This window comes from Meles meles, chromosome 10 (assembly GCF_922984935.1).
Source record: "Meles meles chromosome 10, mMelMel3.1 paternal haplotype, whole genome shotgun sequence".
Classification (NCBI taxonomy): domain Eukaryota; kingdom Metazoa; phylum Chordata; class Mammalia; order Carnivora; family Mustelidae; genus Meles; species Meles meles.
In genome coordinates this window covers 47214185-47231974 of record NC_060075.1, presented here as the reverse complement: position 1 = coordinate 47231974, position 17790 = coordinate 47214185, and the positions used below count along the sequence as shown (strand labels likewise).

Genomic DNA, 17790 nt, shown 5'->3' with positions numbered 1-17790 from the left:
GATCTCAGGGTTGTAGGTTCTAGCCCCACAATGGGTGTAGAGATTACTTAAAAATAGAATCTTTTAATACATACATACATATATACCTCAGTCAACACATTTCTGAGTTACCAATAAAGAAATCACGTTTATATTGTTTCCATTAACAGAATAAGGTTCTAATTCTTGCTAGAAAAGGGACATTTTTCCTTTTCGTTATTTTGTCTCACAAAGAGTAAGTATTAGTTTTTTAGAATGGTTTAATGTGAAAAGAATACCCCAAGTTCTCATTGTTTTTAGCTTTGTGACCTTGGCCAAGTCACCATCTCTCTGGGTCTTCTGTTTCTACTTTTATAAAAGGAAAAGAATTGAGCAAGGTGATTGTCAAGCTTCCTACTCAGGAATTTGGATTCAGTCTCTAAGGAACTGACACATCTCAAAGATCTGGGAGAAGGGAATCATTTATGTCTTTCAGAGGCCAAAAATACTTCCAGATTATAGAACATGCATTATGGTAAGAATGGATATTACAGTGAAGATTTATATATTTCATTATCTAATCTTCTCTAGGTAACCAAAATAGGTCACACTTAGACTTCATTTTATTTTAATGCAGGCTCATGTGGCAGGGATATTTGAAGCTGTAGGAGTCAGCTAAGGACTTCTGGCAAATGGCGTTTTCGTGTGTGTGTGTGTGTGGTTTTTTTTTTTTAAGGAGTTTTCTCTCATTTGTTGGTTTTAAATAGTAAGAGTGGTCTTCCTGGACCTGGGTCAGGACCCAGCTCAAATTCTCTTGAATGAGTCCCTCTTCTCTTGACTTGTTGGCCCACATTTTGTACCATGGCAAAACTCTTCCCTGGCAAGGTGCAGGCCCAGCAAGGAATGGCTGCTTCCTCTGGGAGGGTCGGGCAGGAGGACACAGATCATGCTATACAAACACTCCCCCTTCCTTAGACCAGACTGCCTCCCTTATTGGGACTCACAGCACCTTCGTTTTCCTGCTCTCCTAAGAAAGGTGGCATAGAGAAGGGTTTCTGGGCTTTTTTGAAAGGTGGACTTAAAGAGCAACCTGTAGGAAAATTGTAGAATCCTGCGGCTTGAATAGCACTGGATCCAGAGCCGTTGTAAAGAGGCAGAGTGTCCAGCCAGGAACACTTTGGAGCTGAAGACTGAGGGACCCAGAAGGCTGCATTTGCTGCATACCGAACTTCTACCACAGTTTCCAGTCAGAATGATCATGACTGTTAGATCATGATGCAGTCTGTGTAGGAAAGAAGACTAAGAGAATATAACCCCAGAATGCCCACTGTGGTTATCTCTAGGAGGCATGATTATAGGTTTCTTTAGTTCCCTCCTTTTTGTGTTTTCCTTACTTTGAACACTGAGCATGCATTACTTGCGAAATTAGAAAAAAAAAAAACAGTTAAGTGTTATATTTTTTAGAAGTACCACTGGGTCTCCAGAGGGGATTTCAGAATCCTTGGCATGGCATATAAGGGTCCTCACCACTTGGCCCCAACCCCAGTGATCTTCAGCCCCAGTGAGCTACTCCCCGTTGCTCTGTGTGCCCCATCTCTCGCAGCTCCTTGGCGCTTGCTGGCTGCAGCCCCAGCCACCACCCTTCTCTGCCCTACCCAGCCTTTGAGACTTCTTTGTCCGCATGTCCGCAAGCTAGGTTCGTTTCTGTCGTTTCATTCCTGCAGAAGCACTGTATACACATTGTTACTCTAGCAGTTATCCGTTTACAGAACGCCACTTTGTTAAGTGGCTGGCTCCCATAAGCCCAGGAGCTTCCTGAGGGCAGTGAACTGACTGATTTTAAATCACCCGAGGGTCTCCCCTGCCTTGCACAGTATGGGGTGTGTGGTAGACCCTCATTCCATCGTGAAGGTCCACCAGCAGATTTTAAGGTCATTGAATTCCATCTATTTATTTAAAATGTCATTTAATACTTCACCTGGATTAAGATCACAAGAAATATAAAGTATTCCCACTATCTTATCTCTGTGACTCACTTCATGAGTGAGTACCCATGGACCTGCACGTGTGTTGCCAGCCCAAATGGCTTCTTGGAAAGGATGAGTGGAAAGTTGATTGTCCTCCTGATTTACTTCGGAGACTGTGCTTACTATTTTCTGCCCATCTGCACTGTACACTTAGTGGGCCAGCAACCCTTTCTTCGCTAAGGTCTTATACCGCCTACAGTGTCCCTGATACCATCTTTCCCCTTGGACAACCAGATAAATTTTAACATTAGAGGACTTATATTATGAGTACACCCTAAGTCTATTCAGACTGTTCTCCTAAGAAAAAATGAAATTGAACCTCGAACTTTCTCCTAAGAAAAAATGAAATTGAACTCTCCTTTAGGCTGTCTGTAAGAGTCTTCTCCATACTTGAACTTACTGGATGCTGGCATTTCCACCTGTTCCTAAAACCTTAGATAACGAAAGAAATCTGTTACATTTCAAATGTATAGTCTTCTTTTATACAAAATACAAATTATATTTTGTGCAAAGTTGAATTATGTACAGTTGGTAGTGGGGTAAGCTAAAAGTATTAATAAAGCCCCATCCAAATTTTAAAAAGAAAAGTTTAACAAGAATTAGCTAGAGGGCTTGAGTAAATTGTAAAGTGTGTTTAAGCTACAGCCACATGGCCAGTATCTGCAATACCTGACATCCTTTGGCAGTATTCTGTCAGCCACATTGTTGTTAACTGCATAAACTTGTGGCTGTGGTTTGGTGTCTGTTTTTCCATTATCTTAACATCTGCTCTTGTGATCATATGAAATATTTCCCTATCCTATTATAATGTCACTTAAGCATTGATTAAATGGGGCGGCACTTGTACTGGTGCTAAAACTAGGACATGAAAATCTTGTTCGGAATAAACTTTTTGGTTTTGTTTTATTTTTTTAAGATTATTTATTTGACAGGGTGGGGGGAGAGCACAAGCAGGGGAAGCAGGCAGACGGAGAGGGGGAAGAACGCTTTCCATGGAGCAGGGAACCCAGCATGGGGTTCAGTCCCAGGACCCTGAGATCATGACCTGAGCCAAAGGCAGATGCTTAACCGACTGAGCCACCCAGGCACCCCCGGAATAAAGTTTAGAGGTGATAAAGCGTGAAGAAGGTCAGATGACCCCTGTGATATCCTATGTTATTACTGAGGAATGAGCACTCTATAAACACTGGGGGTGCCACTTAGAAATGAAATGGAGCATTGGGGCGCCTGGGTGGCTCAGTTGGTTAAGCCGCTGCCTTTGGCTTGGGTCATGATCTGGGGGTCCTGGGATCGAGTCCCGCATCAGGCTCCTTGTCCAGCAGGAAGCCTGCTTCTCTCTCTGCCTCTGCCTGCCACTCTGCCTGCTTGTGCTCTATGACAAATAAATAAACAAAAAAATCTTAAAAAAAAAAAAATGAAATGGAACATTGATATAAGTGCACTGTGGTGATATAGATCTGTGCTTCCAGAGAATGCATTTCTTCCTACGGAAAAATTGGTTTTGAATTTTGCATGTGTTATTCAAAGCCTTTAGGAACATATCCCTTGCATAAAATGGAGTTATTTTGTTCTTGAGATTTTTTTTGTAATTAAAATTACTATATGCCAGTTTTTGAATCTCATTTTAAAACACATTGGAACAAAAATTATAGGTTTTTATCTTTAAAGTCTAGAATATGAATGAGTTACATTAATAGGTCTCACCAAGTACTTTATAACTAGCTTAGTAACTTTAAGCTGTCCTTTCAATAGTAGTTTTAAAGGTTTCTTGGTTTAATACTGTATATCCAGGGTCACAGGGACATCTAGGACAAAAATTTGACATCCTGGAATAGGATGTTAGAATTAAAGAGACTCAGATCAGGTTACAAAGAAGAAAACCAAGAAGACAGCTAAGGGATGGGCATTTAGAGACCTGCATTTTTATATTCTTATAGTGTATTTTTTCTAAAATTCTTCCCTCCTTATTTCTTGATAAGGAGGGGACTTTTCCCACTGTGGTAATAAACTGAAGTTCAGATACATTTACACAAGGTAAGAGTGGAATTATCTGTTTTTCTTCAAAAAAAAATCTATGTAGACTTTTTCCCTACTCAAGACTTTTGGGGGGACATAATCTATTAATTAGACTTTTCTCGTCAGCTCGTAGTACCAGTAGGATCACGCTACCATGTACTTGAGGAAGGAGGTGCTACAAATAGCACATCAGATTCTGGTGAAATCATGGTTCATGAAGTTTTTCTTCTTTTCAAGATAACGCATATGGTAAAACATTACGACAACACCACGGCTGGGTGGTTCGAGGGGTTTTTGCGGTAAGTAATCCTCCTGCCTTCCAGTGTTCTGATGGTCCCAGCAAGATGTTTTGTTTGTTTCGTGTGCATGGCGTTTCTGTTTGCTTTGTTTTCAAGAATCAGAACGCAGTGTTGCCTGTAGTCTGTAGGTCTTTGTTGTATGGAAATGTTGGCAATAAAAAATGTTTAGACTGGAAAAGACTGTTAGCAAGCAAGCTTTTCCATGGCCAGCTCCTGTGACGTTCGCAGATTATGTTTGCCCCTCTGATCAGTGCAGAGATAAGCAGGAGGCTGCCAAAAATTCTGCAGTGTTGGGAGGCCCGTGTGGTGCCTTCAAGCTCATAGCTCCCTCTGCTGCCCATTGTATTTGGTCCTGTTAATTCTCAGGTTTTAAATTGATTCTTTCTTCCACTTAGTCTAATTTTGGTTTTGAATATTAACTCAATTGGGTGTGCCAGTCGCCAGGGCTTTTTCGAAACCTCTTCTTACTCAGCTTTTTTTTTTTTTTTTCATTGTTGAATGTGTTTGTCTTCCACATGTTTTGGCTCCTGTTACCCCACTCATCGTTCCTTCCCAGCATTTTGACCTAAGAAGACACATACCTGGGAATCAGTAGTCCCCTGCACAAAACAATTAGCCTGCTTTGTAGACTAGCAGGGGTAGAGGGCCCCTTTATGCCAGCAGTAATGCTCTCTGATTCTCCCAGCATCTCAGGAGAGGTCAGCCTTAGGTACAGCTGTGAAAAGGTAGAGCCTTGTGTAGTGGACACTAGCAAACACCGCACAAGGTGAGTGTTCCGTGGCAGGTCATAGGGTAGAAATAACCTTGCACATCTCTTTTACTAATTTAAAGGATAAGAGACATTATTTGCCTGCAGTGAGAACTGTTTAGGTTATGATTTATTAGGGGGTAGGTAAAGAAAGGGGGAAGAATTGACAGTGGAAGAAATAAGTTGTAGTGACATGGGATGTGTTTTGAAGGCGTGGCAATGACTAGCTCCACACCCCGGTGCTCACTGCAGCCAGAGCCAGAGCAAAGGCAGCTGCGGAGTTCTCACGCTTGCCTTCCGTGCAGAAGTCAGAATCATAGTGCACAAGTCAGAATCAGAGCTGCTGCTTGGCTGGCGCACACCTTTGTGTACCAGGCACAGTGCGAGGTACTTCCGCATTCATTATCTTTGGTAATCCTCAGGATGTACTCTCACCATTCTGCAAGCTCAGAACTGTTCACTCGAGTCCTGGGTGTAAACCCAGCTCTGCTGTTGGCAGCGCGCATCCCCCACGTCGCTGCTGTCCGCAGCCAGTGATGGGGAGGCTGCCGCTGAGGAATTGGGTACATTCAGTGATCTCCCGGAGTAAACCCTGACTACTTGGGGGTGCCTGAAACCCCGCTTCTGGTGAGATGACAAAGCATAAAAACATTGAGTTGCCCTATTTGCGAGAAACATAAATGTGTTGTTGTAATTATTGTTGTGGTCTAGAAGTCAGTTTAATACTCAAATAGTAATGATCCAAGAGATGTTGCCTACAAGAATGCAAGTATAGCAGAACATTCAACATAAGCAAGAGTCTTTAAGAGGACTTTTTAATTCATAGCATTTTCCCCAGTATATAGTAATCTAGACTCATCTAAAAGATACAGAAATCATGGACGAATAGAAAGAGAAAAAATTAAAATGTCCATAGTCTTACCACTCCATAATAACCATTTTAAACATTTTTGTGTTTTACCTTCTTAGATTTTATTTTTATAGATATTGACATATTCTTTTAATATTGTTCTATTTAATTTTGTATATTTATCTAAATATATATCTCTTTATAGGTGTTTATATTTTTATATCTACATGTTACATTTGTAAAATTATTTTGTATACTCTGTATGTGTATGTAAATTTTTTGATATTTACCTTATAGTACAATTTTGTATATTTTCCCCCCACTTAAATATTCTATCATGGGCCATTTTTAAATGCCATAAGCATCTTTGAAAATCATTATTTTTAGTGACTAGATAATATTTCCCTAGTATGGAGGTACCATGATTTATTTGCCAGGCCTCTGTGCTAGAAGTTTAAGCTGTTTCCAAGTCTGTTGTTACAAATACAACAGCATTCATTTACATGCATTTTTTACTAAAACTTTTTATTTCCTAAAAATAGATTCCTAGAAGTGGAATTGTTATGTCTAATACCAAGAACTATTATAACTTAGAATTTTGAGCACTTACCATGCACCAGCTGTTGTTTTAAGTGCTTTACATACAGTTAGTAATCTCATAGTTGCAAAGTGTGTTCTCTTATGTACCCTGTCATAGACAAAGAAATCTGAAACACAAGAGGTGAGGTAGTACACCCAAAGTTAAAAAGGAAGAACATTCTGAAGGCTCTTGATATTATTGCCAATAATTTTTAATAGTTGTTGGTTTCTAAGAAAATAGATTAGGTTGAGCATTTGCCAACAGCCATATTCATAGAAGAGCTAGATTGGCCCTTCCAGCCCCTCTCCTGTTATTCTGCAAGCCGTTCCTACGGTAGAAAGTAAGTGGACTGTTTCCCAGTGTGCTAAGTGATCAGCAGGGGGCAGAGTCATTAACTGCTTTCAGGGAAACATCTTTTACACTCCAGGAATTTGAGTCATTTACCAGCCAAAAAGTGAACTTTTTATTATCTTCAGGCCGTTGTAATTCACAGGACGGTTGCAGTGCACAGGATGGAAGCCCAGGCCAGGCTCTACCTCTGGCATGCGTCCTAACCATTTGTCGTTTGACCTTTTTGGTTTCGTCCTCAGTTGAGTTCAATCAGTGGTTCCCAAGTAGAGTTGGCTGCATCACAGACCCCTGGGAACCCTTGAGAAATACTTTTCGAGAAAACTTCTCACGAATTATATTGTACCTAAATACATATGCAGAGGGCTTGATTTTGTTTTTTTATCAAAAAGTTCAAAAAGGCGGGATGCCTGGGTGGCTCAGTTGGTTAACTGGCTGCCTTTGGCTCAGATCCCAGAGTCCTGGGATCGAGTCCCACATTGGGCTCCTTGCTTGGCGGGAAGCCTGCTTCTCCCTCTGCCTTTGCCTGCTACTCTGTCTGCCTGTGCTCGCTCACTCTCTCTCTCTCTCTGACAAATAAATTAATTAAATCTTAAAAAAAAAAAAAGATAAATTAAAAAAAGTTCAAAAAGGCTTTAACAAAAAATAGCAGTCCCTACCTTCTGTCCCTACCTTCCCAGACTCACTCCAAAGAGGCTGCCACTTTCAACTACTGTGACTGTTTCTTCTAGTACCTCCAAAATCCTAACAATGTTTCTGTTCTTTTTGGCCTTATCAATTTTAGTCATTAAGGTTGACTTTCTGTTATTATTAGAATTTAGCTGTCTTTGACCTCACTATCACTATTTCCCTTCCCCTGGCTCTACCTTCCCAATGTAATTATATCACAAGTTAACATGATGAAGATGAGCCAGAATTCTATGGGTCTTAAAAAAGAAAAAAAATTCTATGGGTCTTTTTTTCCTATACAAGTTTTATATTTTCCCCTGCATTATCAAATCTCTCAAATCACCATCATTCTGAACCCATAGATGTATCATGTTATCTGTGTTGCTTTTTTTTTTTCTTGGAGACTTCCCTTCCAGAACTTTCTAAACTCAATGCCAATCTTAATTAGCTATTCAGGCCTGTTGTACAGCTATGCATTAGACTCTCCTTTACAAGTTTTCCTGTGCTGAATCCCTATCTCACACTAACTTCCCAGGTCCTGTTACTTTCCTATTTCTTGATCCTCTCCCTTGTTTTAGTTGTGTCTTCTAGTTGCTTCCTAAAAGTGGCACAAGGGAGCTAAACTTCTGAGTTCTTGCATGCCTGAAAATGTCTTTATTCTGCACTTTTCTAGAGTGATGCTTTGGTTTGTATAGAATTCTAGGTTAATAATAATTTTCTCTCCATTTTGAAGGCATTCCTCTGTTGTCCTTTAGCTTCTACTGTTGCTACGGTAGACGCTAATGACATTCTAGTTCCTGTTCCATTGTATATAAACTGCCCCCGAACCCCCTTCTGGATGCTTCCAGGATCTTTATCCCTACATTCTAAAATTTCATGATATTCTCCTTTTAGTCTTTTTTTTTTTTTTAAAGATTTTATTTATTTATTTGACAGAGAGAGAGATCACAAGTAGGCAGAGAGGCAGGCAGAGAGAGAGGAGGAAGCAGTCTCCCTGCAGAGCAGAGAGCCCGATGCGGGGCTCGATCCCAGGACCCTGAGATCATGACCCGAGCCGAAGGCAGCGGCTTCATCCACTGAGCCACCCAGGCGCCCCTCCTTTTAGTCTTTATCACTCATTTTGCTGAGCACTGGGTAGGTCTTTAAATCTGAAGACTCATATCCTTCAGTTCTAGGAAATTTTGTCATATTATTCTTTACATAATCGCCTTCCTTTCATTCTCTGCTCTCTCCCATGTACTTCTACCATTATTTGAGTATTTGGTACATGTCATAAAGTGGGCTGAATATGTGATACGTATTCGATTAATCTTTCAAATAACAAAATTGGTACCAGTCCTCTTCTACAGATGAGGAAATGGAGGTTCTAAGAGATTAAGGAGCTTGCTTAAATTTCTCAGGCTAACATGGGAAAGGTTTGGGATTCAAGTCTAGGTCTCCTTCATCCAAGCCTGTGCTTTGACCACTGCCTGATCATGCCAGGCACTCTCCAATTGCAAAAAGGGGGTGTGGCTTGATTCTCAAAGACTTTTAAAGAATAAGGAAGCTCAAGAAAGAGTGTAGAGTAATTAACTCAAAATTCCATAGTCTCCAGTGCTGTCAGCAGAGCCAATCCAGTGGATCCCGGACAGCAGATTTTGGCAGGCTTAGGGGAGAGCTGGCCTACAAAGGGAAGAGAGCTCTCCGGAGTCTAGGAGCTGTTCCATCAGGGAAGTGGTTTAGTGTGGCAACATGGTGGAGAAGCACAGAGTTGCTCCTAAGTTCAGATCCTGGTCCTGGCACTCATTAGCTGTATAATGTTCATCTGTAAATGGGGATATCAACTGCACAGGGTCCTTATACACATAGACTGGGGTCAAATATGCCACAGCATCAGTGCACTAGCAAACAGCAAATGTGAGCTCCCTTCCGTTTTAGAAGAGATTCAAGGGTGCAAAGGAAATATTATCCATATGGGGAGAAAGAGAGATAGGCAAAGAAGCCTATCTGGAGGTGGGACACAGTGAGTAAGATGCCCAGGAAGCCTGGCCATGTGTGAACACGACTGTGGGAGCAACATGTATGCAGGTGGATTCTGAGGATGCAAAGAGAATAGTCTGGATCACACCATGCATGAGGAGGGGGCTTTTCTCAAACTCTTTTTTCTCTCAGCATTCCCTGATTTGTTGGCGTCGTTCATCCCCAGGATGGCCCAAGCACACGCTTTCTTCTCCCAGCCTTAGAATCGGTTGTGTTGGTGTTGGAGATACGATTTCCGCATGCATGGATTGGAAGGGTGTATTCCTGCTGTTTTACTCTTGCTCTGCTCTGTCTGTGTACGTGCGCGTGTGTGTGCATGTGTGCACTTGGGCGATAGCGAGAGCCGTGCCGCAAGATTCTCACGGGCAGCTCTTTTGCAGTTAGCTCTGAGGGCAGCTCCATCCTATGAAGACTTTGTCGCCGCATTAACCATAAAGGAAGGCGACCACCAGAAAGCAGCCTTCAGTGTTGGGATGCAGAGGGACCTCAGCCTCTACCTCCCCGCCATGGAAAAGCAGCTGGCGATCCTGGACACTTTATACGAGGTCCACGGACTGGAGTCTGACGAGGTGGTATGACGTCTGCAGGACTGCGCCGCTTCCTAACTTCAGGGAATAAAGTCTGCTAAAGTGTTTTGTTGCCCTGCTTAATTTCCAGCAGCAGCTTCAGCCCTCTCCAACCCCTTCCTTGGGATGGAGAGGAGGAGGCAAAGCCTAGTGCTTTTATATATAATTTTTTAAAATGCTTATGTCTTTTGTGTGTTTAAAAATCAAGGTGCTATATATTTCAGTTCAAAGGGCCTCCTGGAAACCAAATCATAGCTGTTGTATTAGACTTGAACAGCAAGTGTAAGAGCAGATTTAACGAATTAATTTGTCGGTATTGTGTTTTATTTTTACCTTTTAGTTCTAATGGGCCTCCCAAACCCAAGCTGAAAATGATCAAACTCTGTATCAAGGACTATAACACATAGCCAGTGTTTCAGTCAACTTAGACTAAAAACTGGGGGGAAGCTAAGTCACTTTGTGGAAGCTATTGAAATGTGGAGTCTGGTATTCCTAGACATTCAGAGAATCCTCTTCTTCATGGCTCTGTCAGCAAGAAGAGCCTATGTCGTCCCGGTGTTCGGGACACTGGTGTGGGCCTTTCTGTGTGGGAGGAGGAAGACACAAGGAGTGCCATCCCTATTTATGCGAGGGGAGACTGCAGCTCCTATACCCAACCCCACGCTGGAGGACAGCATGGCAGTGATGCAGCTTGTCACCCGAGATGACCCCTATTCAGTGCTTTGCCAGCATGCTTTCCCTGGCATCATCTGAATTGGACATTACAGTGAAACTGTGACATCCAAGCTTATTGTCCATTTCAGAAGAAAGGTTGAGAAGTTGAGGAATTTGCTCATGGTCACACAGCTTCTAATGAGGGATGCAGGTCATTCCAGAGTGTGATCTGGAACACCTCTGCATCAAAATCACATGGAGTGCTTCTTCAAAAAGCAAATTCCCCATTATATATTTATAAAAAAATTTAAAAATTAAAAAAAAAAAAAAAAGCATTTCCCAGGTTTACCCCCACCTGAAGGAACAGAATAGCAGGGGTGGGACTTGGGAATCTGCATTAGAATAAACTTTAGAGGTGATTCTTTTGCACCCAGGGTTGAAGAACCACAAGATTAAATTCTAATTCACAGGACTCCCCATCTTCTACATGAACTAAATGATAGGTCCCTTTTTTCCCCAAAAATGGAAATTGTATTTCCATTGAAATACAATAGTTAAAGGGAGAGCGAGAAATGGAGCAAGTTTGCTCACAGTTTTCTTGATTGAACTGGCCTCAGCGCCCAGCCAGCAGGCTTCGGCATCACATCCGGGACCAGAGTTCTGAATGTGCAAAATGATCAATCCTGGTACAATCGCCAGTAGCCCACAGCAAGCCCAAGACAGTTGCTCATCAACCTCAAAAGCTTTGGGACTGTGTCCGGATTTAAAGGTGGGATTTAAACTTGGATCCAGCAATCCTGGGTAGGCATTCTCCTGAAAAGTGTGTGATACCAGGAGTCTCTAGTAGGCCAAGGTGCCAAGAGTGGGCGTGGGTGGGAAGTCATGGTGGCTTCCCCACCGGGGGCTGCTTTCTTCTAGTAGCTAGAGGAGAAGTTCCAGCAGGAGGTAGTGCCCCAGAGTAGACCGTGAGTTCCTTCAAAGGACACAGGTGAATGCTACCTGAGCAGCCCCTAAGATGATACTTTTCCTAGGGCACAGAGAACCCACTCTTTAGGCAGAGACTGACAGAGAGAGGGGTTTTGATTTTGTCTTTTGTTTGTCCTTAAACAAATTGGCATTCACTTAGCTCAGGTTAATGAAACAGGTACTCCACTCACTAAGGACTTCTGGAAAATGCTTAAACTTAGAAAAACGAATGTTTTAAGGCTGGGGAAAAAGGTGCTAAAATAATATTGATTCTTTTGTATTTTAGCACTTGCTGTTGGCAACTGCCGAGGGGGCTCTGTCATTTCCCCTCACTCCCATGAGTAGTTAGTGTGGATATCCTCTGCTTAGTGTGAATATGGTGGCAGAACTAGAGGATAATTCAGGCTTCCTGTCCTTGACATAGCCTCCTAAAAGGGAAAAAGAAGAAAACAGCCAGTCTTTGCTTGAGCCTTGAATGAGGACACTTTAGGCATTGTGCTGTTGGGAGAGGATGCCCCCAGGAGACTATAAATCTGTCCTGAGCAACCGCTGCTGCCCCCTGTCACCTCAAGTGAACTCTGTGGGCTCTTGGAAAAGGGGCGGGCACATAAAATACCGCAGATTGGCCACTGAGGCTCCCGGTACACACAGAAAGCAACCTGCTCAGCATGGCCCTTTCACATTTATTTAGGTACTGCCTTCGTTTATAGACCTCCATTTTCTGGGGATGAAGAGTTTAGTATTATCTAGGATCCTTGGGAACCCAGATCAGGATAGCTTGAATAACTTGAATAGGTTATATTTTGTACTCCCCCTTTTCCCACCCCTATAGAAGGGTTTTTGATAGGTATATTCCTCGCTGGAGTGTGTTCAGTTCGCCTGAGATGTATAAAGCTCGGAGGGTCCTAAATAAAAGCTTAGATTAGGTGATATACTAGGTGATAAATTCAACTTGGCCAGAAGTTTGGCCCAGTCAGAGCTTCCTCCTGGATCTACGGCATTAGCTTCTAGTTCAAGTACTAATCTGCAGGTATCGCCTAAGATGGGAACAAGGAGAAAAGATAGTTAAGACATTTTCTGCATGATCCTCCACGGTTTCTGGGACATCTCAGCTTTCTTTCCCCCAGACAGTGAGAGGAGATGAAGACACTAGTCTGCCTGTGGACAGAGGAATCACCTTGCTTTGGTTCCTCGAAACATTTTTAGGAGTACTTTTTTAGAGTAACCTTTAGAAACATCTGGAAGAAAAAGGTAATTTGTCTTCTAGGAATTAGTAGATGCTAATAAGTAACATTTGGATAATCCTTACAAAGTGCTTGCAAATACATAATTTCATCATATGTGCACTTCTTCCCACAGGAGAAGCCAGACTTTACACGTAGGAGGGATCGATGTGTAGTTGTCCAGTGGAACAAAATCCTTTCAGTGATGGCAAATTTTTTGTCCTTTGAAAGTAAATTTGATTCGTTATAGCTAATCCTGGTGAAAAATGTTAAGTGAGAGGGATACCTTTTGGGGGCAAAACCAACTTATGACTATGAGGTGGAGATGGTTCTCTTGTCAGCCCTTGATCCGGCCCTGCAGGGAGTCCTGGAAGCAGGGCTGTCAGGATGTGGAACATCTCAGTCCCCGGGGACTGGACTTGGAAAGGTAGTGTTCATTAGGATGTGTAAGTGGTGGCTTGTGGCACCTTGTCATCACTGTTTGCATGTCATTCTGAACATAAAGCTTCCTCAAATGTCAGTTTGCACGAAAAGGGGTATCTGAGCTCCAGAATTCAGCCTCACTGCTTCCCTCTCCTGTTTTCTCTTATGAAAGATTGCCCGCAGGGCCCTCTCTGAGCACCAAATCCATGCCCCATCTTAGCTGTTCTGCCCCAGCCCCCACCGCATCCCCTACCACATATGTGGGGCACCCAGTACAGACCTAGCCCAGGGTGAGGTGTCCAGTCAGTGCGGATTCTGTTCCTCTCTTGGACTTCGGGAGCTTCTCTAAAGACCCTCCGTTCCCACATTGTAGCTGGGAAGCAGGTAGCGCCATGTGCGGCAAATGCCCTCTCCTCCGTTGAGCGCTGCTGGGAAAGTGTGTGGGCTTCTCTTTTTGATTCTTAATTGGACGTATGTAGATGTCCCGAAAGTTAATGCTTTCAACTACATTTTTGCAACAGTGCTTTTAATTAAGAAAAATGCATGGTAGGAACCAGTATTTCCTAAGTAAGAGGCATCGTATTAAGGACTTAGGCTGATGATGGAAGTCATATATGTGAAGAAACGTCATGTAAGCAGTAGAGTCAGATGGTCATGAGCAATATAAAATGATATGAGGCAACTTTCAGAAAGAAAATTATTTTTATGTTTTTTTTCTATTTAAACGACTACATCCCACGGGCAGTTGGTTACTTAATGGTGCATTTCTGAATCATTGATTAAAATCAGTTGCTTCTGGTTTTAGTCCTGGGTTTTACAACTCTTCAGCTTCCTATTCTGATGTTTTGTGGGTTGTTTTTTTTTTTTAAGGTAGACTACCAACCTTTTTTACATTTTTAGATTTAAAATTTGTAAGTAAAGTATATTTTAAGCCATCGTTCTGTTAGCTGAGCTGATGTGCTTGGTTGTAGAGGGCCTGACATCAGATGCTCTCTGTGATGTGGTACGGTCTGTACATCAGCAGCAGCGTGTATGGTAAATCTGTGTCCCTGTGAGGTGTATCTAGAGGGCTTTAATTGGAAATACGTTCTGCTTCTGGACGTCCCTTTGTAACCTGCAGTTGCTTACTCAGGGCTTTCATAATAATGACATAAAAAGATATTCAGTAGCTGTCTAACAGTATTTTAAGACTACTTATCAATTACAAGGTTGTTAGGGATCATTCAACAATTCCACAAACATACTGTTCACCAGACCATCTCTGTAAACACTCCTGGTTCCCTCCGTTGCAGCCAGTAGTCGTGTGTAGAGAGCTCATTTGCATGATTTCTTGTTGCACTGCTGCACTAAGGCACTCCAGGGCATGGTTCAGTGATCAGTGGCGGTACGGTTGACGCATGCATTGATCTTTCTCCTCCGCTGTTTTTATATAGCCTTTCATTAAAAGGAACAAAAAAAAAAAAAAAAATCTACGACGACTCTGTAATGCAAAAGTTTGCAAGATTTTTCTGGTTACCCTTTTTAATCACTTCTCTTTCAGAATGAACAGATGTTTTCAGCTAAGCTATATGAGAACCCAAGAAAGAGATCCTGCTTGTTTTAAGCACCATTCTTTCTAATACATAGATTTTAAAGTGTGGTCAGTATTTCTTCCCTGAACTTTATAAACGGCTACCACCCTAGGATGGCTGGCACCCCTTGCGAAACGGATGAGGTCACGGACTCCTGTGTACGTATCTCTCCAAAGGCGTATGTGGAGTCAGGGATGACAAGAAGGGTGATAGAAGTATTCTGTTGCTTCCAGAAGGCTAATGAGCCAGTGTCGTGGCATGTTTGATGTCCAAGTCCCCAGTGTCATGGCCGTTTCACTAGAATGTCAGTAAACAGCCCAACTACCTCACGTGAAATTGGCTGTGGACAATCTGTGTCAGATGAGACATGCATGTAAGGTTGACTTAATCTGGTTAGTAGATTGGACAAAATGATGTCTCTGTAAAGAAGAAAAACATTAGACCAGATGCCAAAGGCTACAATGTACATAGATTTCCTCGGATTAATTTTGTAAGTCAGTGTTGAATTCTAGCCCCAGTACTCTTATCGCGAGTGTTTGTGGTCTCATAGATCTGTGCACTTTGAATACCTGTCACATGCAGTCTGTTAACTGTCCTTGTCCTAACATTTTGAATGAGCAGCATAATGACAGTAGAAAGCGAGTGTCAAGTAGTTTGTTGGTTTGTTAATTTTAATGGGCCTTTATTTAGAATAATGTGTTGGAGCCATTGGGGACCAACCAGTGAATGAGAATTTCATGTTTAGTTTTCATGTAAAACTCTGTCCGAGTCCTTACTCTATATCTTGTGGGGAGGGTTTTACTTTTTTTGCAAAAATGTTTGAAAACATCTGTCAGATTTTATATTCGTTAGTTATAATAAACTTATTTTTAAAGTATTTTATCAAGTGCTTCTCTTAAAGATGTTTGTGTGCATTTCTGCTTAATTGAATACGCCAATGATAAGTATCATTTGTGGAACACATAATGTTTGCCGGGCATCATTTTAAGCCCTTTACAATATTAACACACTTAATCGTGCTACTCACTCTGTAAGGCCAGTACTGTTTTTATCCTCAAATCATAGGTGAGAACACTAAGGTCCAGACTGAGGGAAGCCCCTTGCCTAAGACCGCACAACTCTTAGGGAGGGAGGAGAGCCAGGCTACACACTCAAGCGGCCTTGCTCCAAAATCTATATAAAACTGGTTATAACAGGGTGCTTAGGTGGCTCAGTCAGTTAAGTGTCCAACTCTTAGTTTCAGCTCAGGTCATGATCTCAGGATTGTGGATCAAGCCCCATGTCAGGCTCTGTGCAGCAGAAATCTGCTTGGATTTTCTCTCCCTCTGCCCCTCCCCCAACTCATGCTCGCGCGCGCTCTCTCTCTCTCTCTCGCTCTCTCTCTCTCTCTGTCTTTCTCTGTAACTCAAATAAATAAATAAATCATTTTAAACAGCTGGTTAGAACCTAACAAAAATTAATTTTGAAGCACCAAAAGACCCCTAATGGCATTGCTGTTGGGCGTTGCTATTCTAGAAAGACTAGCTCCTTTCATGGTGGCTTTGTTCTTTGGCCTGGTTTAACTCTATTTTTGGAGAAACCACAAATGCAGATGATGAGAAAGATGAGTTTGTTATACATAACATTTGGGTGGTTTTGTGATTAATGTACTTTTGGGCCTAAATCACTTGGTGCCAAAGTAGCGTTGAACCTATTGGGTTTTCTGTCTTGTGTGCTTGTTGGTGGATGTTAAGATACCTGCAGATCTGCGTGGCTGGAGTTGGGGTGCTGCCCTGTCCACCCGGGGATTGCCCACATGAGGCCTCCTGTCCAGCTACCTCTTTAAATACATGAGCCAAGCCAATTAGAAGTGGAGGAAACAGGGTGGAAGGAAGAGGAGAAAGTGAAGAAGTGAAGCGTGGTAGGTGCTTGAGAACAAGAAGTCGGCTGGAGTGGCCATTTTGAGCCACACGCAAGAGAAGCAAGTCCCACTGAGGAACTGTGTAGTCTCCAGGACACTCACAGACTTTCTCTGAAGGCCAGCTTTCCCTTTCTGGAGGCCTGTTTCCTGCCCTGCAATTCCTTCCCTGGGGAAACCTGGACCTTTACCACACAGCCCCACCCCTTTTGCTTACACTGCCTCTGGTGGACTTCTGTCCCTTGAAACAATCATTATAACGAGCATCTGTGTCTTTGTTCCACACCCAATATGGGCAAATCTTAAAGAAAAAACAAAGTGACCTTCATTGAAGAACCACCACCACTGTCCTCCTTGCCGTATAAAATGGGAGTGCCTGTCCGTACCTGAAGTCAGTCTGTACGAGCTCTGCTTATTCTAAGTTACAGATACGTTCCCCCGCGGAACTGTAGGAGCTTTCTTGTAATGGCTTTGTTCTTAGAAATCTTAAATATCCTTGCTGCCAGAGATAGCTGTGGGAGGACCGGCCTGCTCTCCAGCCTTCACCACATCTACCCGGAGCGGCACGCTCAGCTCCCTGCTCCGGAGGACTTGGGAGCCATGAAAAGAGAAGCTTCCTGGAGGATGAACCAAGGTGTGTTCGAAAAGGGACCAACTGACTGTCTGTCCTGAGTTCCAGTGTCCTGAGTTCCAGTGGGTAGGAGAGTAGACCGGCCTTGTGATCGTGAGGGACCATGTACAGAGAGGGCACCTCTTCTGCTTGCCATTCTAGTGGCCAAAAGAGCAATTAGGACTGGTACCATCCGAGAGCTGATATTTTTATTTATTCTTACATTCGCGTGTGTCCATCAGATGTCTGAGACCTTTTATACAAGCACACGTCACATGTGTATGTGCATTTTCTCACACACACACACACACACACACACCCCGACCCTCACCCTCACCATCCTTTCCAGAGGCACAAAGTGGAGAT

The 17790-nt window shown here is 42.7% G+C and overlaps 1 protein-coding gene across 2 annotated transcripts in view; it reads left to right on the top strand.

Moving 5' to 3' along the window:
* The window catches only part of PLEKHA8 (pleckstrin homology domain containing A8), a 56444-nt gene extending 41630 nt beyond the window's left edge, over positions 1 to 14814 (top strand). For both annotated transcript variants that reach the window (XM_046020545.1, XM_046020546.1), the window contains exons 13-14: positions 4239 to 4300; positions 9895 to 14814. In XM_046020545.1, coding sequence (XP_045876501.1) covers positions 4239 to 4300; positions 9895 to 10092 — 260 coding nt within the window. In that variant the 3' untranslated portion in view covers positions 10093 to 14814. The remainder of the gene's footprint in view (positions 1 to 4238; positions 4301 to 9894) is intronic.
* Positions 14815 to 17790: the final 2976 nt, after the last annotated feature.